Genomic DNA, 25,992 nt, shown 5'->3' on the forward strand with positions numbered 1-25,992 from the left:
AGGACTGTTTCCTGAGACAAAATAGCATACTACCAAAGAGAATGCTTTTCTGAGGAAAAAGGGAAAGAAATACACCCTGTATTGCTCAGCCTGTGCAGAAAGTGCCATTGACTATTAAAGGGATAAAGACTACATAAAGTTCCAGAAATACGTCCAGTCTTCTTATGCTTTTAGCATTTCTTTTGGTTGTAGAGTGTCCTATGCTTATGTGGCATGCAGTTTTCATATATTTAAAGGAGGACTTTGATTGTTTTCTGCCTAAAATGAAAATGCACAAATGAAATTGAGCAGTCTTTTGAGCTGTTAGGTGATTTAGTGGGCAAATCAGACTTTTTTTTTTTCTGTTGGCACTATTCTTTAAGTTTCTTCTGAAACTAGCTGCATTGCTTGAACAGCTTAAGTTCTTATGTTACTATTTTGGTTGGTTATTAATGATTTGGGAGATCAGGCATGCCTGCAAACTTTGCTGAAGACATTGTTTATTTATGGTGAAATGCGTGAAAGGTCAAACTGAGTATATTACAAGCTGTATTAGTTCAAACCTGTGAATTAATGACACTGACCTGAGTTACAGTGTTAAACTTTGGTATCTCAACCCTTACAATCCTTTCAGGAATACTGTTGATGTAGAAATGTTCTCAATTCAAGAAGGCCCTGAGCAGCTAATGGTTGGTGACCAGGAACATTCTCAGGAAGTATTACAGATTCTTACCTTGTTCTTACACTGTTCCCATGGTGGCTACTTTTTGCAACTGCTGGAATAAGGGTATCAGGATAGACTGAGCTTTACAGTACCTGGTATCGCCAGTCTTTATGTTTTTATGTATATGGGAAAATAGAGGAAGAAAACTTAAAAAGGAACAAGATAAGAGTAGGAAATATTTAAAAAACTCAAAGCACCTTAGTTCAGTATAAGAGTCATTAAAATGGTTTAATCTTAATCTGCACAAACACTAATTTACCAATTATAAGGTCATTTTATAGTATTTATGCAGAGGAATTAAAGTTGCTTGGAATCCTAATAGTGAGCATGGGAGGCCTATCCCAAAACCTAATGTACTATTTCTTTCATATAACCATAATTCTAGGTTTTTATAGCAATTCATTTTTTGATAATAAAGCCAATTCTAGTTACCATGAATTAATGGCTTATCTAGGTATGTATAATTAAAGAGGAGTAGGAGGCAATTTTCATTTTGGATTGGCAATTATGATATTGCAGAACTTACTGTACTGTCTTTTAAAGCAGTTTGTAGTGGTCATTGTCAAATACAGACTTGGAATCGCTGATTTTCCTGGGTTTGTTAATATTTTAATTTATATTTGCACATTTTTGGTTAAGACGGAGTACAGTCTTTCTAAGTATAATTAAATGCATATGTAAAAATCCCACTTCTGAATGGATTAGAGAAATTCTGAAGAAGTGGCATGTGCACACTTCAGGTTCATTCACAAATATAGATTTTAATCCTAGTGCCTACTTTGGCTAAAGTGGATGAAACAGATGCACCCAATGTTCTTTTAAAGCTATCTTTTGTTCTTATTGCTTGTTCTGAAATGTGGACTTGGCAGTTTCTAAATTGGGAATACAGTGTCTTTTCCTTGTCGAAGCCTCAGTGGACCACTTAGAACACCTGTATTGAACAACATATTAATACACTTTTCAGCACTGCTCAGTAGCACAAAAATAATGTGATTTAGATCTGAATGAGAGTAATAAATGGTGACCTTTGAAGAGGCTGTACTAATTATTAAAAATAATAAGCTGTAAGGGATGTAAACTGGTTATTTAATCCTTCCTCTTGCTCTAGGGTAGGATCAAAGAACTTATTAGGACTTGTAGCTACCTAACATGTTCTTAAAGACCTTCAGTGGTGGAGATTTCACATCATGTCTGGCCACCTTTAACAATGAAAGATGGTATAACAATGGAATAAAGTTCAACTTCGGTGCCTGCAGTGCAGAAGATTCAATTTAGGGTTAAACCTGTTCCTAGGTGCTCTGCCTACATGGAGATCAGCTTCAATTTGCAGCAGTGTTTTCCTCATAGATATAGCCTATAGACTTCCATTTATTTTTGCTTCCGCTGGACTCTGGTGGCTCCATGTCTTAGATTGCAAGAAATCGGAGTGCCCAAAACATTACTGCTTGACTTGAGTGTTTACCAGTATTACGAAGACCAGACAATTAAAGTGGCATTTTTCTTTATGTATTCTAGTATGCCTTTTTCCCCAAAGGCAGAAGATTCCTGACTTGCATTCAATTTGTGGTCTACTGTGATGTCTTTGGTTTTGACACAACTACTGTATGTCCAGCTATATGCATCTATGCTGCGATTTTGCTGTTGATTAAGCTTAATACCTAACTTAAACTACCTGCCTAGGTTTAATAGCTCTATCTTGTCCCTGTTCCGTGGCATCCTGTTTTCAGACCATTTTTCTAGTTTGTCAGGATAATTTTTTTTAAAAATTATTTTAAATTTTTTTTTTGAATGATGAAGTGTTGGTAACTATTCTGAGAATGGTTTTCTGGTCGGTCCTGATTCTCTAGACTTACTGTTAATTTGAGTCTCCTCATCTGTGTATGACACTCAGTTGGCTGAAGTGTGGCTACGATATTGGGGCTGCATTGCATAACAAAGAAATTAATATTTACTACTTATTCCTAGCTATTTTGTAGATATTTAGAAAATTCCTAATTTTGATGTATGACCTGTGTATACTTTAGTTTTCTTTACCTTATGCATCCATGACAGATTCTTACAGATATTTCCTGATGGATCTGAGATCTCATAGCCATTCTTTTAAATGAAGTTTAAAGTTTTGGGATTCAGCTAGGAAGTTAATCTCTGGTAGATGTTTGTGATGTGAAGGTATTTCTGTTCCTGACGTCCATTATATATACTTGGTGTGCTTGTCGTGTGTTGCTTTTCACTTCATGGTATTGGAATATATAAGCTACAGTTTGCTCAAATCCAAAATGTATAATAAGATGACTCAAGTGTTAGTGCTGACTGACCGAGTAAATCTTACGTATTAGGAGGGCAGAAAACTAAGCTGACTCTTGATCAAAATTGTTAAAAACATATATGCATTGGTATCTGATTTGTATCTTTCACCATTTTTTATAAATAAGATTAAAATAATCTTTTTTTTTTTAACAGAAATCTTTTGGACAGAGATACGTTTTCAAAATCTGATCCAAGTAAGTATATAGCATTTTATTGTTTCTTCTCATTATATATTCCAAATTTGTGAATACTGGATTAAAAAATTAAGTGGGTGATTTTCTTCCATGTCAGGTTTACATTGTCTTTGTGACAATTATTTAAAGTAATTAAGTTACACTTATAGTTTCTGTTACATGAACTGGAATTTTAAAGACTTTAATACTGCTTTCCTGAGCTACATGGTCCCTTATTTAGCAGTCAACCTACATTTTCCTAAGATTAATAAATGCAGAAAAGTATTTCTTTTTTTTTTTTTCTTTTTCTTTTTTAAAGTATCTGTTGTTCCAGATCTCTTTCAAAGCTAGTAAGCAAACTTCTAAATAAACTAGAGGCAGCTGTTGCTACTAGTACATGGTGTCCACTAATCTGAGTCAAATGCTGAAAAATAAAATTAAGTTAATTCTTATAATGTATAAATCCTTAGATTATGGCATCTTGGGTCATGTTGTCTCCCCTACAAGTCTCCATATCTTTTTATCTGGAAGTTCATTTTCTTTTTTTAAGCCTGGGCTTTTCTTCTATAGAATACCATGTATTGTACTTAGTGACATTGGAAATAACCTGAGACATATATTTCTATCAAGTGTCTGGACATATAACCATGTCCTGGTGGGATATACTTGAATACTGAGTCATGTGACAGTGTGAAACATTTGAGTACTTTTGTGAGAGTATGTTTGTCCATTCTTAACCAAAAGTTTCTTGAGAGAGATTCCATAACGCACTTTTGATGGGAAAAGCTTCTACTTCCTGCGGAAAAGCTGCATAAAGTTAGGAGTACCTTTGACATTCCTAACCTATAAAACATTTCTTTTTTTTAAAAAGGAGACGTGGGCAATACCATGCCTCTGGTGTAGGGGGATCATGCAGAATTGAGTTTCTTGCATATTACTAACTGTTTTTCAGTTGTCTAATAAAAACTCAGTTGTCTAGGTTAAGCAATGTTGAAGAGTTGTCAGTGACCTATTGCCCCTGATAGACTGAATTTAGAGATCTCTTTATTGAATCAAGGCACCTTTCAACAAAAGTGATGAGGTGTCTAATTTTTAAGCTCAAATATCATTAGGGACAAGTGCTTCAAGTTTTATCTGATAGGGAACTGTAATAGGCATAAATCGCAGGGTTTGAGTAGCAGGGGACTGCAGTGCGACCTGCGTGGGAGGAGGCCATGAACCACCCTGTGGCTGTCACAGCTGGTTCCAGTCAGTTCCGAAAGCCATGTGAGTAACCGGTGCCTGCCAGAACTTCTGCCAGCCAGGGGAGCACACAGTGCTCCTGCCCAAACATATTTTAGAAAACAAGTGGCAGCAGCGAGGAGCTAGAGGCACAGCTGCTGAAGATACTGCTGGGAGCCACACTTCTGAGGATATGCTGCTGGAGATGCATTCTTGAAAGGGGATGCTCCATACAGAAGGTGGTGGTACATCTCTGAAGGGTCTGTGGCCTGTGGGCAGCCCAAACCCAAGCGATTGTGGCTGGTGGGTCACCCATGCTGGGGAAGGGACACAAGGAAACAGAGTGGCAGGAAAACTTAAAGCAGTCTTAATGTCTATCTTCAAAATATTTCTGAGAAGTAAATTGGTGCTATTTATTAGGGACTCAAAGTGTATGGAATTATTTTTTAAAAGTGTCATAACCTTGCCTATCAATTAAAAACATACTGCTTTCTTGTTTCTGGTAAACAGCTTATTTAAAGCATTCAAATTGGTGGTGTGTTTTCGAGATCTGGTCTCAAGTTGTGAGTACCCAGTTATGCTGCCAATCAGGCCTACCTGTCACAGGCTAGCAGTACAAAAACATGGATGCAGTAATACTGTCCTTAGTAGAGAGAAACTGTTGGCTCTGGAAGTACTTGCACTCAGGAAATTACTTGGCAAAGCAGCTTTGATTGTGGGTACTCTCCAAACAGTGTACATTTAGTTTTAGCATTCTGCAGGGTTTTTTTATTAGCCAATGTAGTTTGTTTGCTCCTAGTGTCCTTTAGTTGAGGACAGAGATACGGCCGTACTGTAAAAATGAGAGGGTAAGGGTGTAGTGGTAAGAAGTGCTATTCTTTTCTGTAGTTGCAAGTACAGCAGGGTAACTTTCCTCATTGTCTGTTTGCTAGGACAAAGGCCATTCTTAGGCTGGTCTGTATACAGCAACTTATATCCTGTTAGCTAAAAAAGGTGTCAAAACCAGCATCATACCACTTTCACAAGATCCACTTTTAGACCCACTGAATTTGCAACCATTGGATCTCATAGAAGATAGAACTATGTAGAGTCACACTGTGTGTTGAGGTCTCATTGGAGTTGATTAGGCCAATTCTAATATACTTTTCCAACTCCAATGCAGTTATCTAGGGATCATACTGATAGTGAAAATCTGTTTTTAATGTCTTGGTCTTTTTCTCAGAGAGGGACACACATGAATATAGTTGACTCCCATGTCAACATAAACAGCCTTCTCCTGAAATTAAGAAGGAACTTTTGATTTCTTTGGTTCTCACAGGAAGTTTGCTTAGCCTTTTTTTATACTGTAATTGCTACTCAGTATTTATCCCAATTCCAACCACTTCCCTGCAATATAGAATATTCATGCCAAGAGGAAACTGGCACTTGCCTCCCTAGAGGCAAGTTACAGAAATAATGTAGAGATATTAGATATAGATGGGACAGACTTGGATAGCCAGACTTGTATAGTTCATGAAGCTTTAAATAATACTAAAGTCTCTCACTGACAATGCTTTCTCCTCAGTGGAGTCAAAGCAAGTCATATGTATTGACTTACTGTAGCATTTGGACCATTCTGTTCTTCCACTTTGGAGACTGTTTTTTTCTAGGAATATTTTTGAGAAAACCTTTTTTTTTTTTTTTTTTTTTTTTTTTTTTTTGTAATTTGCTTGGAGAGAATGAGTTAAAGCAGTGCTTCCCTGGTGAGGCAGGGATAAGACCTACAAAGGAGATACAGATTAATGAATTTGGCGTGTTTCTTCATCTAATGACAGTTAGGTAGAATAATTTTCTTCCTAGGCACTGGCTAGCCAAACTGAGCCACTGTGCAGCTGTGGTGGCAGTACCATGGTCAGGATGGAGTGTCCTCTTGTGGAGCCCTGTGACTCCTAGGTATGATAATAGAAAGAGTCTGGTATGAAAGACTGGAGAGGTAAAAACTCTTCCCCTGGAGGATTCCACCATGGAATAGTAACAATGAGAAGAATCTCATGACAACTGGGACAAAGGGACCTTCAGGAAGCTCTGCCTAGAAGGTATAGAAGCTGGTCAGTGAAGAGTAATGGAGTCCCTGCTAGAACGGGGTGCAGGATCATAGCAAGATTTAGGTAGCATGGGGAAAAGGCCAACTTTACTGTTACTAAGACTTGTGAAAAGGAATAGATGTAGTGTTATGTTTGGAAAAACTGAGGTGGATGGTTCAGATGTAACAGTAGTTGCCAGGCTGAAGGATAAGCATATATACATTGAATGGGAAAAAACCAGAGTAGGGTAAGGGAGGCCCAAACTGTCTGGGAAAATAAGAACGTGCAGACTATATTTTGGGAACTGAATCTACAACTGAGTGATAACTGTTGACACTTCCACCTTCTTATTCCTTGCAATGTTTCATTAAATTTACCTTGAATTTGACACTGTGGTATCAGTGTCCAGAGTTAAAAATTACTAAATGCTAATGTTTCTGACTATAGGTATGGATGTATCTTCCCTTGGAAGAGCTCACATGGCAAAGCCTTCCAAAAGGGTTTCTCAGCCAACTTCCTTGTGAGGGTATGTTGTTCTTCATCAATTCGGTGCTCTGAACTTCCTCATTGCTCCCTCAGTTTTCCAGATTACAAGAGAACTGGTTGTTCAGCTCCATCTTAGGACGTAGTTGCATGATACGTTGGCTTTTGAAACTTAAGAATTTCCTGTTTCTCCCACTTATTTCTTCTCCTCCCACATAACAATGCTATTAACTATTTTCTGCTCAGAAAAAAATAATTGGTTGCTTCAGGAAGCCTTAGATCTCTGGCTTGAGCAGTTCAAGTGCTTTAGGTCACCTTCAACATACTTATCTGCATTTCTCCAGTTGGATATGACATTGAAGAAGTTTTTGAGGGATTATTGTAATTAGCATGATATCAGGGTCTTTATAAAACCATCTCTCCAAGATCCTTTAAGTATAATGAACCTTACTGCTGATGGAGGCCAGTATCATGGATGGTTTCCTGAAAATTTCTGGCGTGAGTTTTAGAGGAAAGATAGAAGAAGTTTTTAAATTATTCTAAATTTGCAAAGTATTTATCAGAAAGTCTGGAACATGTCTTTTCTATAGCCTTCATTAGGACTGACTTTTTTTTGAAATGTCAGTTTGAGATGCACATGTATGTATCACTGTCAAACTTGCACCTTGTACTTGTAATAAAATAAATTTTACATGAGATGATTATTAGTCTATATCTTCATTATATTTAAAGTACCTGCCACATCCACAGCCTAGATAAATATCAGAAAATTGCTAGTTCTACTACAAATTCTTAGCTCTTTTCTCCTTATTTAAGGTTTTATATGAATGATTCTTAAACTAGACAGGTGGTCCCACTCCTGGGATATACCTTTAGAAGCACTGGGGAGCCACTGGTAATGGAGGGGAATACAAGTCTACTAATGCCTCAGCGGTGAAAGGGTGAGAATGTTAGCATTGCTTGCTCTAAGTCCTCCAAAGATAAAAAAAACCCCAAATGATAGTAAACTGACAGACAGACAGGTGTGAGCAGCCTTCCAAAAAGTAGGAATAGAGTAAGAGACTGAATTAGTTTTAAGGTAGAGCTTCACACCTGTTTTTTAACCCTTTTATATTGTGTGACTCCCATGTCATCAACCATGGTAGGAGATGAAAATTGTCCTATGATAATCTTTTTTAGTCTTATTGTTCATAGCTGTTCTTTTATTTGGCTTCATAAACTAGGGAGATAAGGTAGCGCCAGAATGTTTATTTTCTGAAAATTTGATGGTAGTGGATATTTTACAGTTGTATTGTTTCTTGCTTCTCCTCAATATTAAATCTCTCATTTTTTAATATTCTTTTTGTTCCACAGCTGCAATGCACAATTGTTACTTGATTTACTGTATTAACACTAATACTCAGGGCAGGATGTAGTACAAAAAATAAAGCAGCAAATCGATAGTGAAAAGTGATTATGTTTAAGAAAAATCTGGACAATACAAATACCTGAATAGCAAAAGTGCAAATAATCTGTAAAGAGTGGCTTTTCCTCTAAGTGAATTTCAGTTCTATTCTCAACTGGGGTTATAGGTATGGGAAATTTCTAGTTGAAAATTTAGATGTAAGCTCTTGGCAAAATGGACAAAATCCACAATAATATCTGCTTTAGAAATTAGCAAGAATTTGCATTCCTGAAACCACTACTGAAAATTGGAAAATATTCATTATTGCAGAACTGGTAACGTTAATTTAAAAAAGAGTTTCCAATGGGGAAAGTGAAAGGAATATTTGTGAGAGCCTACCTGATACTATGTTAGCAGTAGGGCTATTTCCAGAGAATATTTTTTTGCTTGTTTTTATCTATGGAGGAGACTTCCTTTGGCAACATTTCCTTCTTCTACGAGGGTTACCTCGGCACAGCCATTTAACTTCATTCTTCATGTAATATAGTTCAGCAGTCTACTCCAGAGTGTGCTATAAAAATAGGCTTGTTGGTTTGGATTCATCCTACTATAAGCAGGAACCAAAGCTAGGAGCATGATTGCCCAAGGTTTCATTTAGAGTAAATGGAGGAAGACAGACATCTCCAGAGAATGATTTTGAAATTTTTTGTAAAAGCTTTTTTCTTCTACAAGGCACCTTATTTGAAAAAAAGTTGGATTGTGTTGACTTTTAACTTCTATGTGAGCTAAAATATTGAACTTGCTTTTTTCTGTTCTTCCTCTTAGAAAAAAAAGTTGTTTGGAGCTTGACTTAATTTCTACTTTGGTCTGTTGATGATTCTGACATCATTGAGAACAAAAAAAGGCTCCTATCTTTATTGTTCGAGGCTGCAACCCAAACCAGTATTATTTTTAGCCTTTTGCTGAAAAATAATGATCAGCACAGGAGAAGAATTTGTCAGGAGAAGTGTTCAAATACCTGTATTTCCACTGTTTAGAAAAGGGTTGTAGTGGAGTTTCAGTTAAAAATTGCTTTATGGTTGTTAGCTGCAACTAATTCAAGACTGTAGAAAACCAAGTTTATAGCACTCCTTCAGTGCAAATGATTTGTACTTATAATAGTGTTTAAAAGACCTGCGTATAATCACTGTACGTCTGTCACCAGTCCCTGTGATGGAAGCTGCAGATTAATGTGTAATGGGTTCTCTACAGGAAAAACAGATCTTTAAGGAGAGTGATGCCTATGGGATTATGCTGCTTGGTCTTTCTAAAACAGCTTAGGTCAACAAACTTAATTGATTCCATTTTTTTATTAGGTTTTAGTTTTTTCTTAAAAAAAAAAAAAAAGATGCATACGCAAGATACTTAAATATATATATGTAAATAATTTGAAGCAGAATTAAGAATGAAAACCTGAGAAGTTTTTTTTTTCCTTTTTCCACTTTTATTTTCCCTGTCTCTTTCCAGTAGGATCCTCATTTGTTTTTATTTTAATTCTCTCATCTCTTGAAGGAAGCATAATTTAGGGTAATTATGCATTAGATTAACTAGGATAGCCCAACCATCCTCATTTAATGAAGACCTGCTTTTATCCAATTTTACTGCTAAGGATTGTCAAGTGATTTGCTGGAGGTCAAGCATAAGTGTTGCCTCCTATTTTAGAACCACCCTATGTATTAGCTCATTGCTGCAACAACTAGACCATATTGTTGCCGATCTGGTTAGGCATACTGAAAACTGAGGGAAAACATATTACTATTTGATTGTCCTAGTTACTAATTTCAACAGTACAACAGACTACAAAATTGGTTCAGTTAATTTAAGAATATGTTAAATTCTGAAAGTGACCTTTTTTCTTCTTTTCACAGTCTGTGTTTTGTACACGCAAGCCATTGGGAACAAAGAATGGAGAGAGGTAAGATGCATATTCATAGATGCATAAACTTTTTGAGTATACTTAAGGCTGGTCATTTGCCCTAGCATAATAGGGCATGTCATAGCCTCTTGAATGCCATGCTAAACAATGGGAGTCCTATGTACCAGTAAACACTTAAAACCTAGTCACGTTAATCTCAATTTCCATATCTGTTTTGCATATTTCCATCAAAAGGAAAAACAAAATTAGAGAAAATTCATGAGTTCCCTGTTTTACAGTCTCCCTGAGATAAGTGAAATTAAATTTAGCTATCAATCTGGACAAGGTTTGTGGGTATCAAGAGAAGAAGACACTCAAACAGTACAAGATCTATGGAAGGATTCAACTGTGGTGATGGTCAGTGTCAGCAAAACTAGCCTGTAGTTGTGGCAGAGATCTACTTTTCCTGGGTAGTGTTTGGGAGAAGTTAGGTGCTGCTGAATGGAGTATATACCAGGCAACAAGGGAGGGAGGGTATTATCCATAGGTTGGACTATATCTTCTTAACCAGTCAGTGTATACAGTGGAGAGATATGTATTAAGAAACTAAATCAAGTGTGTCTAAATTGGATATCTACAGCAGATCAACATTATAGCCTGGAGCTGTCTCCCTGTACTTAGTCATCTAATTTTTCTCCATTAATGTTATTCTTTGAAGGGTTGACAGCTTTGGGGGAAGGGTGGTCATCTTTCTACTGATAAAATGCACTATTTAGCTGCCTTACAGAGAGGATTGATTGAACTGTTCACTGTAGGTGGTCTGCTGCGTGGCCATGTGTTCTAAGAACAGAGCCAAGAGAGGAATGAACTACCTTACTATTTTTCCCTGTAAAAGAGAGTTATGTTGTTATTTTCAGAACTTACATTTTATGTGATTACTACTGTGTAAAAATTCCATTGGAGAGGTCAGGGGCACAGAAACCAGACCTCTTCCTTTATACTTGGTGTCCTTGCCATTTGGCTGGAGAAACATGTTTTCTGCTTTGCTGAAACATGGTGGATGGGAGTTTCAGTCTTGTCAAGATGAGAAAATTGAATTTGTCTCCTGCTTGGATAAAAGCTCAAATAATGGGCAATACATGAAACATTGTACCTACTTAATTTGTAGTTTTTAGTTAAATTGCTGCTCTCTGTTGTTCTGAACTGTGTATTAGACATCCTCTTGGTATACCTACTGTATCATATTCCTCTGATGATTTGTATGAAGAAATTTCAGTTTGAGGACCCTAAATGGGAATTCACTAGAGATTCTTAAGTAAATTTGCAGAAGTAGTGGACATAAACAGAATTCTAAATGTCTAGATAGCTAACTCTGAAAACAGGAGTCTTCAGGCATTCAGGTGACTAGGTGGCTTGGTGCTGTTTGGTAGTCAAGCCTAGATCATCTCTAAAGCATTTGGGTCCTTTTCTGGTCTAGGATTAAGATGATTTTGTGATAAATTCTGGCTTTTATTGTTGTCTAAGGTTTTGTATTGGGTTTGTGTGGTGGGGTTTTGGTAGCAGGGGAGGGGGCTACAAGGGTGGCTCCTGTGAGAAGCTGCTCGAAGCTTCCCCGGCTCCAAGTTGGACCTGCCTCTGGCCTAGGTCGAGCCTGTCAGCGACGGTGGTATTGCCTGTGGGACAACAGATTTAAGAAGGGGAACCTGCAGCAAGTAGGGGGATTGGAATGTAAGAGGAACCCCTCTGCAGATACCGAGGTCAGTGAGGAAGGAGGGGGAGGAGGAGCGGGGGAGGAGGGGCTGCCCCTGCAGCCCATGGTGAGACGGCAAGCTGTCCCTCCACAGCCCATGGAGGGGAGCAGATGCCCACCTGCAGACCCCATGCCAGAGCAGATGGATGCCCGCGAAGATGGCAATGACTCCATGGGAAAGCCCATGCTGGAGCAGTCTGTGCCTGAAGGACTGCAGCCCATGGAAGGGACCCATGCTGGAGCAGTTCGTGAAGAACTTCCCATGGGCTGGAGAAGTTCATGGAGGACTGTCTTCTGTGGGAGGGACCCCAAGCTGGAGCAGGGGATGAGTGAGGAGTCCTCCCCCTGAGGAGGAAGGAGCGGCAGAGACAAGGTGTGAGGAACTGACCCCAACCCCCATTCCCTGTCCCCCTGCGCTGCTCGGGGGGAGGAGGGAGAGAAAATCAGGAGTTGAGTTGGGCCTGGGAAGGAGACGGGGAAGCTGTTTTAAGATTTGTTTTTATTTGTCATTATCCTACTCTGATTTGATTGGTAACCAATTAAATTGATTTGGGTTTTTTTCCCCCAAGTCAAATCTGGTTTTTGCCTTTGACCATAATTGGTGAGTGATCCCTCCCTGTCCTTGTCTCAACCCATGAACTTTTCATTGTATTTTCTCCTCCCCATCCCACCAGGGGTTGAGGAGTGAGCGAGCAGCCACGTGGTGCTTTGTTGCCAGCTGGGCTTAAACCATGACAGGTTCATAGTAATTTTGTGGAATTTTCTTACTTCTCTGGTGTAACTTAAAATAAGTATTAACCATTTTTAATATCATCATTGTCCTGATAGTAAAATTATAACATTATCACCTTACTTAGCAAATGTTCCATGTACTTGTTTTGAGGTGATTTAGGAGATTCCCAATGGAAAGATTCCATCTGCTCTCGATTTTAAAAGATCCAATTTTGTAATTGTTGAAGTGTGTCACCACCTTATATTGTCTTCTGCCATTTTTTCAGCTTCACTGAAGCAAAAACACCTGAACAGGGCAGTGTGCAACATTATTGCTTGTATTGTGTCTTTACACTGATTAGAGAGTATCTTGGCTAGGTGATGCACTTTGGCATGTGGTTAATGGTATCATATACCAGTTTAGGAACTACAGGAATTAAACCAGACTTTTGACATGGCATTTGCTAGAAAACCTTATGTTTTTTTTTTTCTTTTTAAGACGTAATTATCTCTGTCTTGTCTATCAGGAGAAGGTCTAGGTATAGGTATTTACAACTCAGTTGACTGTTTAAACTATTTATAGTTAATGGGAAAAGGTAACAACCTGAGGGCAGTTCATCAGACCTAATTTAGATGTCTGCATTTGATCAGATGAATCATTCTTTAGAAATGCCTCCAAGTGATGATCAGAAGCCTACACTTTTGACTATGTCAGATATAAAGTTTGGTGAGGAGAATCCTATTCCTAGTAGCTGTTATGACCGTCAAAATTCAGAGGTTGGCATGATAGAGGGGCTGAGTCGGGGTTGCATTTTATATGTTGTGGTGTATTATATTTATACCACTGGTAAAAAATAGGGTGTTAGGTAGAAGATTAGTTGATATATTCATTAGATGAGTAATTGCATATCTTTATTTTCGTGCTTTTTCTGTCTGCAGTGGTGAATGCACTAATACTGTGTTTTTCAATAAAATTCTGTATATGTGTCCATTTTGTTGCATTTAAGCATTTTTAAAAAATACTTTACTAGCTTGTAGAGGTGGAATTCACCTGGAACTGTTTGGAGAAGACAAAACTGAGACAAATAATAAGCCCCTGATGATATGTGTAAACATTAAATAATGGTGTTCAGTCATGGCAACATACTTTACTTTGTTTCTGTTCCATATCCTTTTATACATACTTCTCTTCCTTCTTTTGCATAATTACTTTCTTTTGAACACTACAGAAAATACTTGGGGATCATAAACACAGTAAATAATTTCATAGTCTCCATGAATTCCCTAGCACTCTATTCTAGTGCTTTTTTTTTTCCCTTCAGCTAAGCTATTCAGATGAATTCAATACAATAGTTAAATCAAACCCTTATTTAATGAAGGGTAGATGTTTTCTGGGCGCTGACTCCTGTTTGCCTGTGGTACAGATTCCAGTGTTTTTTACCTAGTAGTATTCTTGCACACCAAATCCTCAGAAAAGAATGAAAATGAAATAGGGTGTTGTTTTTCGAAAGTTTCCCTGTTTTCACTTACAGTGTGATCATCAGGTATTTCAATTAATATAATTGGCAACAAATGCATCATCAGAACCTGAGCTTCAGTTTTAAAGTATTTAGTTCCCTTTACTTTCTGATGACACATTTGAAATATGGCTAAGTATAAGTTATTGTTACCTACAGAAGCCTTAATATATTGAAAGAATCTGAATTTCTTCATTTCGAAGAGGGTGTTAATTCTGAAAATAAGATGGAGCACTTCAAAGGCGAATGTTAAATAACTAATAGACATTGTAAAATACTCAACCAACTGCAGTTTTACTGGCAATATCCACCAATGGGAAGTGTTAAAGAACTGCCTACGGAGCAAGGCTCTGAGTCTCTGGTCCATCTACTGTAAGAATGCATTGGATGCAAATTAAATTTGTATACCTGTCTGGAAGTCTGTTCTCTTGCTGGTCCTTATTATGGTGATTTTAGCTTCATGGGCTGCCAAATGTTATTTTACATCCTCAGTAAATTTCCATTGTGTCTTTTAAAATTGTTCATGGCTTCCCATTCTTCAGGTTCATTAATTCTGTTCACTTTTTTTTTTAATCTGGAGTAAATACACTGGAGAAAAGAAAAAGCATCTTTTTTGATTGAGTCATGAAACTGAGAGAGCAGGCAGTTAGGTAAGTTTGTAGTGGAATCCCAAGATAGCAAAGGTGACCAGTTTGTAAGGAAATTAAAAAAATACTGATATGAGCTGTACCTAGTCCCTATACTGTACCGTTTATCAACGGAAAGACTTCTCCCTTTATGTGCTCACATTGCTTATTCAGCCATCCTAACTTCTGTATTAAGATAGCTGTTACTTTTTTTCCTCATGTGCATATAGTGTTTTATTCATCCATGTGGAATTTCATCTACCATTTTATTGTCTGATCATTCAGTATGAATAACGTTGCTCTGCCAAGTCTTCGTAGTTGCCTTTTATATATTTATCTTGTTTAATTCAGTAAAAATCTATTTGTCTTGTAACTTTATTCAGTCCCTGCTCCAGATCATTTAGGCATGTATGGTACTGCATGGTTACATCCATGGACATCCAAGTCCATAGGAACTTGTTGAGACCTTGCAGGGAGTCTTCATCCAGCAAACTGACTGCTTATTCTTATGGTTTTTTTCCAATCTACTAATAAATCAATAAATTATTGTAATAATAAAAATAATTAATTAGTAAATTGTAAGCAATGATAATTAACTTATGACATTAATTGATCTCCAAGAGGCGAATATCGTCCCCTTCTATCATAAGATACTAGATAACGGTGTTTCCCAGGGCTCAGTATTGGGGCCAGTTCTGTTTAATTTCTTTATCAATGATCTGGACGAGGGGATCGAGCACACTGTTGGTAAGTTTGGAGATGATACCAAGTTGGGCGGGATTGTTGATCTGCTTGAGGGTAGGAAAGCTCTACAGAGGGACCTGGACAGGCTGGGTCGATGGGCCGAGGCCAACTTTATGAGGTTGAACAAGGCCAACAACCCCATGCAGCGCTACAGGCTGGGGGAAGAGTGGCTGGAAAGCTGCCCGGCAGAAAAGGACCTGGGGGTGCTGGTTGACAGCTGGCTGAATATGAGCCAGCAGTGTCCCCAGGTGGCCGAGAAGACCAACAGCATCCTGGCCTGCATCAGAAATGGTGTGGCCAGCAGGACTAGGGAAGTGATCGTCCCCCTGTACTCGGCACTGGTGAGGCCGCACCTCTAGCTCTGTGTTCAGTTTTGGGCCCCTCACTACAGGAAAGACATTGAGGTGCTGGAGCGTGTCCAGAGAAGGGCAACGAAGCTGGTGAAGGGCCTGGAGCACAAGTCTTATGAATAGTGGCTGAGGGAACCAGCATTGTTTACCCTAAAGAAAGGAGGCTGAGGGGCGATGTTATCACTCTCTACAACTACCTGAAAGGAGGTTGTAGCAAGATGGGTGTTGGTCTCTTCTATCAAGTAACAAGTGATAGGACAAGAGGGAACAGCCTCAGGTTGTGCCAGGGGAGGTTCAGATTGGATGTTAGGAGAAATTTCTTCACCAAAATGGTTGTCAAGCGTTGGAACAGGGTGCCTAGGGAAGTGGTTGAGACACCATCCCTGGCGGTATTTAAAAGACGTGTAGATATGGCACTTAGGGACATGGTTTAGTGGTGGACTTGGCAGTGCTAGGTTAACAGTTGGACTTCATGATCTTAAAGGTCTTTTCCAACCTAAATGGTTCTATGATTCTGTGATAATCTGACTGATTTTGTTCAAAGTGGACACTTACTCGTGTGTTTAGTAGTTAAGCATTTCACTGCAGCATCTACCAATTTGATTAACATTTGAACCATAGTAAGACATGCTTTTGAGTCTCCTTTGTAGATTTTGAAGGCTGTCTTAATGAAAATGACAAAGGCTAGACGTTTTATAATCGATATTTATTGATATTTAGATTTTGGGTTTTTTTAGAGTACTGGTGAAGTTTCTTTGGAACAATAGCCTGTATCTTCTTTAGCAGAGGGAAATGGCATAAATAGGAATGTGGTTTCTAGCAGATTAATAGAAAAAGTTTCAGTACAAGGAAGCAAAGGATGGAGAGTATGGAAGAAGCCTATACTGTCCCAGTTGTGAAGAAAGAATAAATTTTGCTGCTGCATGATACTCAGTTCACTGGAAAGCTTTCTTTGGCAGATTTCTCGAAAGAATCAACTGCTTGAGGGAATTAAGGCAGTTGGAATAAAAGGACATAATCTTTTCAAGGTAGTCATGTTTCCTTTCAAAGGAAACAGTTAATGGAAAAAAGCCAAAGCACAGGAAAATGAGGAATCCTTTCTGATTTTTATATACCTATGATTGTACGACCATCAGTTACAAAGGGTTATGTAGAAATCACCATCATATGTACATGCAGTATACAGATTTCGTATGAGTATCTGCATGCATGTTAGAGGAATGTTGCGTTTTTTTCTGATAATTAGTATGAGTTTATATATTAAAAACATTATTCTTTCTTTGGGACAATCACGCTGCAGAATATTTTATAACTATGCTTTTTCCAGAGTGGGGTTGGCAGTTGTGAATTTTTTGTTTCCTTCCTCGTAGTCTCTGTAATTCTGATTATTTGAGACAGGTGTTATAACAGGCTCATTTTATTGCTACTGTGTTTCTTTCTCCACAATTCCAGTTTCTTATTTGTTCTGTTCACATGTAGTCAAGCTAGATTACAAACTCTGAGAAGAGAATTATCTTTTGTTGTGTGTTCATATACCATTTTGTGCAGTGAGCTTGCAATGGAGAGTGTTACCTGGAGCTTCCTAAAGAACTTTCAAAAGCCATTTAGATAGAACCAAGAACCTAGTGATAGTTTAAACCATTTTTTAGTTCTTTAGTTTCCTAGAATTGTAACAGAATACTAGGTTCTGACTGTTCACATTTCAGGAAAGATGTTTAAAAGACAAAAGACTAGAGATAAAAGTAATGAATTATTAAAAGATTAAATAACATATGCTACACTGCAAAACTTAAATTATTTTCCTAATCAAGGAGTGAATTACAGATAATTTTAATCAGATATATATATATATATAACACTAAGAACATAAATTTCATAATGGAAAATGTTTCTGTCTGACAAAGGTATAGAAAGATCCAAAAGACAGAAAAGGAAGTTAAATAAAATTCAGGCAAGAAACAAGAACTTCTTTTTCAGAATGGGAGTGATTTAATTTTTGCAAGAACTTCATTGCAATTGTGGTAAATCACTGCAGATTTTTTAAAAAATGAGAGAATAATGCTTACTAGATATTATTCTCAAGTTCACTCACAGCCATAAAGTTGAAGCAAGAATTAATTCAGAGAATTCATATAGAAGGTGGTTAGCAGAGGGTTGGTTTAGACTCTCATAGGTACAATAGTTGCTTTGTATCTTTGGTATTGGACTTACCCAACTTGCTAGTCTTTTATAAGTCTGATGTTAAAATGAAGGTTATGATTTTCCATTAACCTTGTAGCCCCTTAGGCTGGATCACTAGATTGAGATGCCATAAAAATTCAAATGACTAAATAAATTTTAAAAATCCCCTTCTACCAAGATAACTTGCATTATGAGGTGACAAAGACTCTCCATCTTGGGAAATCCAGGAAAGGGACTCTGTTGTTGATTTTCTTGTTGAACATTTATTTTCCTTTAAATAGTTAAATTGATTCTGTTACTCTTCTGAATGACATTTCTAAAGGTACTTGCTTGTTGGCCATGTTAAGATTTTAGCTTTACACAACAATTAGTGGGGAAAGTAGGCCATGTGGAGAACTAATTAATTAGCAACTATGTTATTAGTCGTAAGTGACTGGATTATAGAAATAACCTGTTCTGCTTAAAAAAGGCAATAGGTAATTGGGAAAGTAGATTTAAAAAGATGATTCTTTATTTAGCTGAAAAGTGTAGACCTGTGATTTTTGAGAGGCAAGCATTTTAATGTCATCTATAAGACAAATTTTAATAGTAATTTGTCAGTTATTTCTTCACAGAAAACTAATATAAATAATCATATGTGTAGCCCTTGGAAAAAAGTAAACAGACCAAAAAACTGAAGCCTCAATTAAAAAAACGTAATTTAAAATAATTTAAAGAAAAGTTAGTAGCGCCACTGAATTCAGTCTCTTGAGTTTTGTAGCAATTTCAGTATAACTGATGATAGATAAAGGTAACAGTGTAATGGATACTCTGTTAGGCCTTCTCTGGTCTCAGTGTGATTTAATCATGAGCATATTGCATATTTATCTTTTTACCAATAAGCTTCTGTCATGCATTTTAAATCAAGTCAGAAAGGTTTCCCAAGTGTAAAATGGTTGTAGTGTAAAGTGAAATATTGTTTACTGAAAAAAAAATGCAGATTTGAAGGGATGAAAGCTACTTATAAATTTATATTTTACTGTTTAAAAAAAATGAAAACTGCCATTTAGCTGCCATTTTATAACTGTTTTGTTCTCCTTTTGAAGTAACTTTTCCTTTGAATACATACATAGTTCTATTTCTAATGGAACTATAAAACTTAAAAAAACCCCGAGATATGAAATATGACATAATCATGGAATAATTTGGGTGAAAGGAACCTTTGCATTATCCAGCCTCCTGCTCATCTGCTCTGCCTGGTTCATCCTCCTGATCCATGCAAAGCCATCTTCAAAGTTCGGACAGGTTGCTCAGGGGCTTTCCCAGCTAAGGTTTGAAATTTTTTTAATGGCAGAGACTGCACAACTCTCTGCGCAACTCATTCCAGTGCTTAATCACTCATTCTGGAAGAGTTTTTCCCTATATCCCTTCATAATTTCCTTTGTTGCAACTTTTGACTATTGCGTCTTCTCCTTTTGTTGCGCTCTCTGTGAACTGTCTGGCTCAGTCTTTAATGCTGTTTAGGGAGTGGAGGATGGTAGTGGAAATAGATCTTCCCTAAACCTTCTCTTCAAGCTGAACAAACTAAGCTCCATTGGCTTTTCCTCAAGTTGTGTGCTCCAGCCTGCTGATTTTTTTTTTTTTTTGGGGGGGGGGGGGGCATTTAGCTGAACTGCCTCCAGTCTGTTGATTCAGTTGCATTTAGAGCCCCAAACCTCACCCAGTTTTCCAGGTGGGGCCCCACATATGTTGAATAGAGGGGGAATAATTGTCGCCTTTGATATGCAGCCTGTGCTGACCCTAATACAACCCAATGTGTTGTTAAACCCTCAAGGCTGCACCATGACCTTTTCTGCACAGCTCATACTGCACCACTTTGACCCCAGTACCAATACAGGATTTTGAATTTGTCTTTGTTGAACTTCATGTGAGAGGCCACAAGGCTGTATAAATACCTCAAGTTGCGACAAGGGAGATTTAGGTTGGATATTATGAAAAATTTCTTTACTGAGAGGGTTGTCAGACATTGGAATAGGCTGCCCAGGGAAGTGGTTGAGTCACCATCCCTGGAGGTATTCAAAAAGCACGTAGACAAGGTACTCTAGAACATTGTTTAGTGGGCATGGATGATGGTTGGACTCGATGATCTTGAAGGTCTTTTCCAATCTCAAATGATTCTATGATTCTATAAGCTGTTTTCTTTGTCTGAGGTGAGCATCTGTGTCCCCCTCCAGTCACAATCATTTTAGGGTATGTAGGAACAAAGGGAAACAGTGCTTTCCCTTACCTAGCTATGTGCCTGTATCTTGCTTTTTCATGCACTCGTAGAAGTTGTCATGTCTTCAGTCCCTTAGTACCTTACATCTGAGTGAAATTGAGAGGGTTTATTGAGTATGCAAGCCCAACATTGTGTGCTGCATTAGGGACAGCACTGCTAACAGGTCAAAGGGGGTGATCCTTGCCCTCAGCACCAGTGAGACCATAGCTGGAGTGCTGTGTCCAGTGCTGAGGTCCCTTATATGAGAAAGATACAGACATAGTGGACCGGGTCTGACAAAGGGCCACTAAGATGTTAAAGGGACTGGAGCATCTCTCATATGAGGAAAGGCTGAGAGAGCTGGGATTGTTCAGCCTGGAGGAGAGAAGGCTTACATGTTATCCCTGTTTATAAATACCTGATGTGAGGCAGTAAAGAAGGCAGAGACAGACTAGTCTCAGGTGTATCCAGTGGAAGGACAAGAGTCAATGGGTACAAATTGAAATACAGAAAATTCTATTTAAACATAAAAAAACCCCCTTTTTACTGTGAAGGTGATCTTATACTGGAACAGGTTGGCCAGAGAGGTTGCAGAGTCTCTATATTTGGACATACTCAAAACCTGACTGGACAACCTACTCTAGCTGATCCTGCTTTGAGGAGGAAGGTGGAACTGGACAATCTCCTTGAGGTCCCTTCCAACCTCAAGTATTATATGATTCTTGTCTGTTTTCCTTAGCCATTAATTTTATTTTCCTCTGAATGGCTTTTCCAAAGTCAGGTGTATCCTTGCATTGTGCAAACTGCCTTTACTGTTTCAAGAAGGATCATACTGTCAGAAAATGATCTGTTTATGAAGGTGTCAAGCCAGATGTTTGTCAAGAGAGGTATTAGTGCCCCTAAATGAACTCTTTTGACAAGTTGTCCTCTGAGCTCACTTAGGTTTTGGGTTTGTGCCTTTGAATTTAGATGATGACTTTGGCAGCAGAAAGTAAACTTTCTTAGGCTACAGCTCCCCATGTTCTTTGTTTCTCTGTGTTTTCCATGTATATGGAAGCGTAGGTCCCACATGATTGAAGATCCTCTTACTCTCCTTCAAGCTTGTCCTAATCTGAGGATTTAAAGAACTTCAGTAAACTTTCTTTTCCTGCCTGGTGATTAAGGAGTCTCCCAGGACAATTTGCTTCTTGAATCTGCACAGGATGGGAGATATTTTCATGGATATCTTTGTATATGTGTGTCTGATTCTGTTGGATGTAGCATGAGAGGCTGCCAGAACTTAATATGTGTTCTTTACTTACTTGCTGTGTGTCTGGTAGCTTTGCCAGTTACAATGCAGTCACCCTTTGATCTTCTTTTTGAAGGATCAGAGTCCTTTGCTTCTGGAGTAGTAGGTCAGTGTGTATCAGATTTCAGTTCTAAGTGTAAATCTCCTCTTTGTGCAGCTGATCCAGTCTTTGAGAGAATTTGGAGAGTTTAGTGCAAGAGTACAAATCGAAGAAATAAGACACTTGAGGAGAAAAAAATACACAGATGAGATGTATCCCTGTTCAGAACTGCAAAATGGATGGTCCTTATGACCCCATTGTTTTCATTTCTCATCCCTGGTCTGATGAGCTGCTGTTTCCTGGTTTGTGTCAGAGAGTGGCTTCTCATTTTCAGTGCATACCTTCGAGTGGTACTAAATGCTTAGATATTGCTGCATATTTCATTTTATCAGCCATTCCAGCTTTCAATTTTTCCTGGCTCCAATATTGTTGAATGGCAGGGGAAGATTTTATTTATAAACATTGAGATTTATTTGACCTGAAAACTGATTGGAGACTGAATGTACATAAAATTTGAACGCTGTTATTCAGAGGGGAAAGAAAGGCCCTTTATCCCAGGCTAGTATTCCAGCCATACTTATTCCCATAGAATTGCCAATTTTCTACCACTGCTATCGTTTGTCATTGATTAATACATGGCCATAGTAGTCACCAGTGTTGGTTCAAGAGAGTGTTTTTTACAGCACTCTACATGTCAACTTTATCCCAATGTTTCAGAGAATACCTTGAAGAATTTCTCAAGAGACTGACTTTTCTTCATCCAAAACAAACAGTAAGGATCAAACTATTTGTTCATGTTCTGATCTGTTTCCAGGATCATGTGCATCCTGTGCTAGTCCTCTCTTAAGACACTCAGGGATTTTATTTTGAATATCCGGTGCCATCTTCACTCTGGAGAGCTTCTGGAGATTTCTCCTGCCTGTTCTGTATAATGCTTACCCCCTTCATAGCTATTGCTTTGGTGAGCTGAAGAAATACAGTGATTGCTAATGAGTAAACTTGCTTTCTAAACAATTTGTGCTTTAGGACATATTCAGAAGCCTTCTTGCAGGGGATATCAAGGTTCCAATGAGACCAGGGAATCATTCCACTTAGGTTTTAAGAAATGATGTAAAATCTTGGCAAAGGAGTATGCTAATTGACCCTATATGTTAAATATTCTTTGCCTTTCTATTTGGAGATGGTATCATTCATTTGGAAGATAGTTTTGCTTCTCTGTCTTTTATAGGAAGTGCTGGAATATGGAGATCTCTGAATAAGACTGTACCAATTGAACATCTTACAGCATAGCGAAAGTGAAGGTACCTAACAGGATTCAAGCACACTCTGTAAAGATGCAAATCACCACTGTGTCACTTCTGAGGGTTGTTCCTTTTCCTTAGACTTTATAGAGCTGTGCCTTGACGATGTGTTAACTTTTGTTGAACATTTTGTTGTACCTGAGACCTTTGGGTGGGTAGTTGCTTTTTGCAAAGCAGCTGTCCTCTTAGATACAGGCCCACTTCTCCAGATGACCTGTGTGAATGAATGGTGCTTAGAATCAGTCCCCTGCAGTTTGAATGCATGCATACACAGTCATTCAAAGGAGAAAAAAAGAGTTGCTGACAGTAATGGAGTTGCTTTAAAGCACACAATGTGGCTGCAGTTCTTTACAATTTTATTTTAATAAGAATCAAGCACTGTAGTCTTGAGAGGAAGAATCAGTGGAGTGTGCTCTGTCCTTCCATACTACGTATATGTTAAGTGTGCAGGGACCAGTACAGGGAGGCTCCTGTTGGAGGCTGAGGGGCTCTGTGCAGGTTATAGTGGTTAAATTCACATCTGTGATGTGAAAACATTTTTAGGAAATACATTTCAAAAACCTTCAGTTACAAGAAGGTTTATTCTTTCTTTATCCATGTTTATTGATTTAGTTAAGTCCTGTCAATTAAGAGGTTGACAGTCTTTGAGTCATTCAAAAGTCTCCAGTGCCAAATTGGAGTTTTGAGGACTCCTTAATGATTATCTTTCAGCAGACTGTCAAAAAACTTTTTAGTAGGCTATATTCAAATATGTCTTGATATATTCAATGTGTAGGACAAAATGAAATGCTGATTTCAATAATAACTCATTCTTTTTTGTTTTATTTTCTGAGTATCTTGAAAGAACAGCTAAAACAAGAACAAAACTATCACATTGATATTTTATGATCAGTCATTTATATCTGTGATGTTTATGAACTTAAGTAAATCAAAAGTGTTTTGGGTTTTTTTAAATGAAAATATTTTCAGTTTGATGAGAGCTGAGGCTCTTCCTGTAAACACCAAGAAAGAAAAGGTGTTTTTGCAGAAAGCTCAGATAGAGAAGAGATGAAGAGAGCTGAACTGAGGTGAAATAGGAGCTGGTTATTGCCAAAATTATATACTTCCAATGGAAGAACTATGTCCCCTGATATTTAAAGCTATCTGAAGTAAGCAATATATGCAAGCTTTTGCTGTTGTTGTCATGTTTTTGAGGAAATAGTGGATTTTTATGTTACTGAATTTCTTCCCCAAATTTTTGTGGATTCTGATCAGCTTTGGGAGTCGATGTTTATAAAGTTTAAGTTATATGATACAGGGCATGCACCACTTTTTGTATTGAAATATGATGTCTTCTTCCAGTCTGTCTTCATCCACAGATAACTGATCTATTCCTGTGAATACAGTAATTTTCTTTCATGGCATCTGTTTAAGAGAATTTTTTACAGGCTCTTTCATATCTCACGTATTGCTGATATTGGCAGTGTACTTAATTATACTTCATTATAGCATGTGGCTTAAGCTTATACTTTTCTTTTACAGTTTGGAAGAACAGAAGTAATTGATAATACTTTAAATCCAGATTTTGTAAGAAAATTTATAATGGACTACTTCTTTGAAGAAAGAGAGAATCTGCGATTTGATTTGTAAGTTAACAATCTTTGACTCTAATATTGCAGCCTCTGTAAATATATTAACTTTTGTCCAGCATAAAATTAACCTGAAAAGAGGTATTATCTGTTGACATGGAATACATTAATAAACAGGGTTGATTTAGCATTGTTCCTCAGAAATAAATGTGCAACATAAGAATGACCAAGGTTTAAGAAATTGGCAGGTGTTAACTAGTCAAAGTACAATAATACACACAATCATTACTTTTAGAAAATAGAAAGCTAAGGATGTCAAAATGTTAAAATATTCTTGCAGCATAGCCAATAAAACAGGTATGCACATACTGTCCAGAAATAAAATATTGTATAAGTAGTACAGAGGCAAAATTTTCTTTACTAAAATAAATGCCAGTATGCATCTAAATATACTAAATTTTAAGATTTTAAAATGAAAGCAGTTGTCCTAGAAACAGATAGCTTTTGACATTAATCCAGATGTATTCATTTCATACCACTGGTGGAATTGGTTTGATTTTCACTTTATTCTTTGGAAAATAGAATCGAGAGTCTAGTCACCAGGTCATCTTGCATGGTATCTGTTACATTTCACCCCATTCTTATTATTTCAGTCTTTGTGATAATCAAGCTTGTCTTCTTTTTTTAATTCTCGTCCTCTTTTTTTATTAGCAATTCTTCCAAACCTTGCCCTATGAGAGAGCACTTGAATAACCCTCATAGTGAATGGCTTTCCCTTAATTATCTCAGTTTTGCAGTAGAGTGTGCATAGTGGCCACAATTTTTCTTTACATGTCCTTTTTTAGCTGAAGAACCATTCTCCTATTTCCTTTCATTTCCTTTTCAAGGTATACTTTAGCTTGAGTTTTGTTATTTTGTGTTCCTAAGATTTCTGCCTTCATGTGTACTTCTTTTAGTTTATTTGTTCTTGAGAAAGATTTAGGAGAATCATCTGTTAAGTTACTTACCAAATAAATTTATCAAGAAAGATGCAGTGTAGTCTGCCTTCCTATACTTTCTAATTCTAAAGATTGAGGTGTCCTGATATACTTTATGGAATTGTGACAAATCCTACTCAAGTGTTGATTATAGTAGAGGTAAGTTGTAGTATTATCGCTTCCCAATTTAAAGTTATGTTGCAAGTTTGCCTTGATATAGAAACTGCATTTATTGCATTTCTGTCTTGTAGACAGCAAAATAGATGAAGAAAGACTTCATAATTTGCCTAAAATCTCCTAGGAAGTTCATGGTAAAGCCATTTTAAAATCTTCTAGGCTTTAGTCTCAGTGCACCATTTACTTTTCCAGCTAGTTGCTTTGAAGTGACTCTAATGGTCTCTTGATTTTATTTTGGTTCTTTTGCTCCTCCTCCCCCCCCCCCCCCCCCCTTTCTGGAATGCAAATCAATCTGTAC

At 37.6% G+C, this 25,992-nt stretch overlaps 1 protein-coding gene across 6 annotated transcripts in view; it reads left to right on the forward strand.

Moving 5' to 3' along the window:
* CPNE8 (copine 8) overlaps positions 1-25,992 on the forward strand; it is a 109,739-nt gene that overhangs the window by 9,206 nt on the left and 74,541 nt on the right. For 3 of the 6 annotated variants that reach the window (XM_049813943.1, XM_049813944.1, XM_049813939.1), the window contains exons 2-4: positions 3,164-3,204; positions 10,242-10,288; positions 24,494-24,597. In XM_049813943.1, coding sequence (XP_049669900.1) covers positions 3,164-3,204; positions 10,242-10,288; positions 24,494-24,597 — 192 coding nt within the window. Of the gene's footprint in view, positions 1-3,163; positions 3,205-6,914; positions 6,994-10,241; positions 10,289-22,899; positions 22,973-24,493; positions 24,598-25,810; positions 25,829-25,992 lie in introns of those variants that run through there. The other 3 variants (XM_049813940.1, XM_049813941.1, XM_049813942.1) reach the window with 3 other exon arrangements.

The sequence above is a fragment of the Accipiter gentilis genome, chromosome 11 (genome assembly GCF_929443795.1).
Source record: "Accipiter gentilis chromosome 11, bAccGen1.1, whole genome shotgun sequence".
In the NCBI taxonomy this organism is placed as follows: Eukaryota; Metazoa; Chordata; class Aves; order Accipitriformes; family Accipitridae; genus Astur; species Astur gentilis.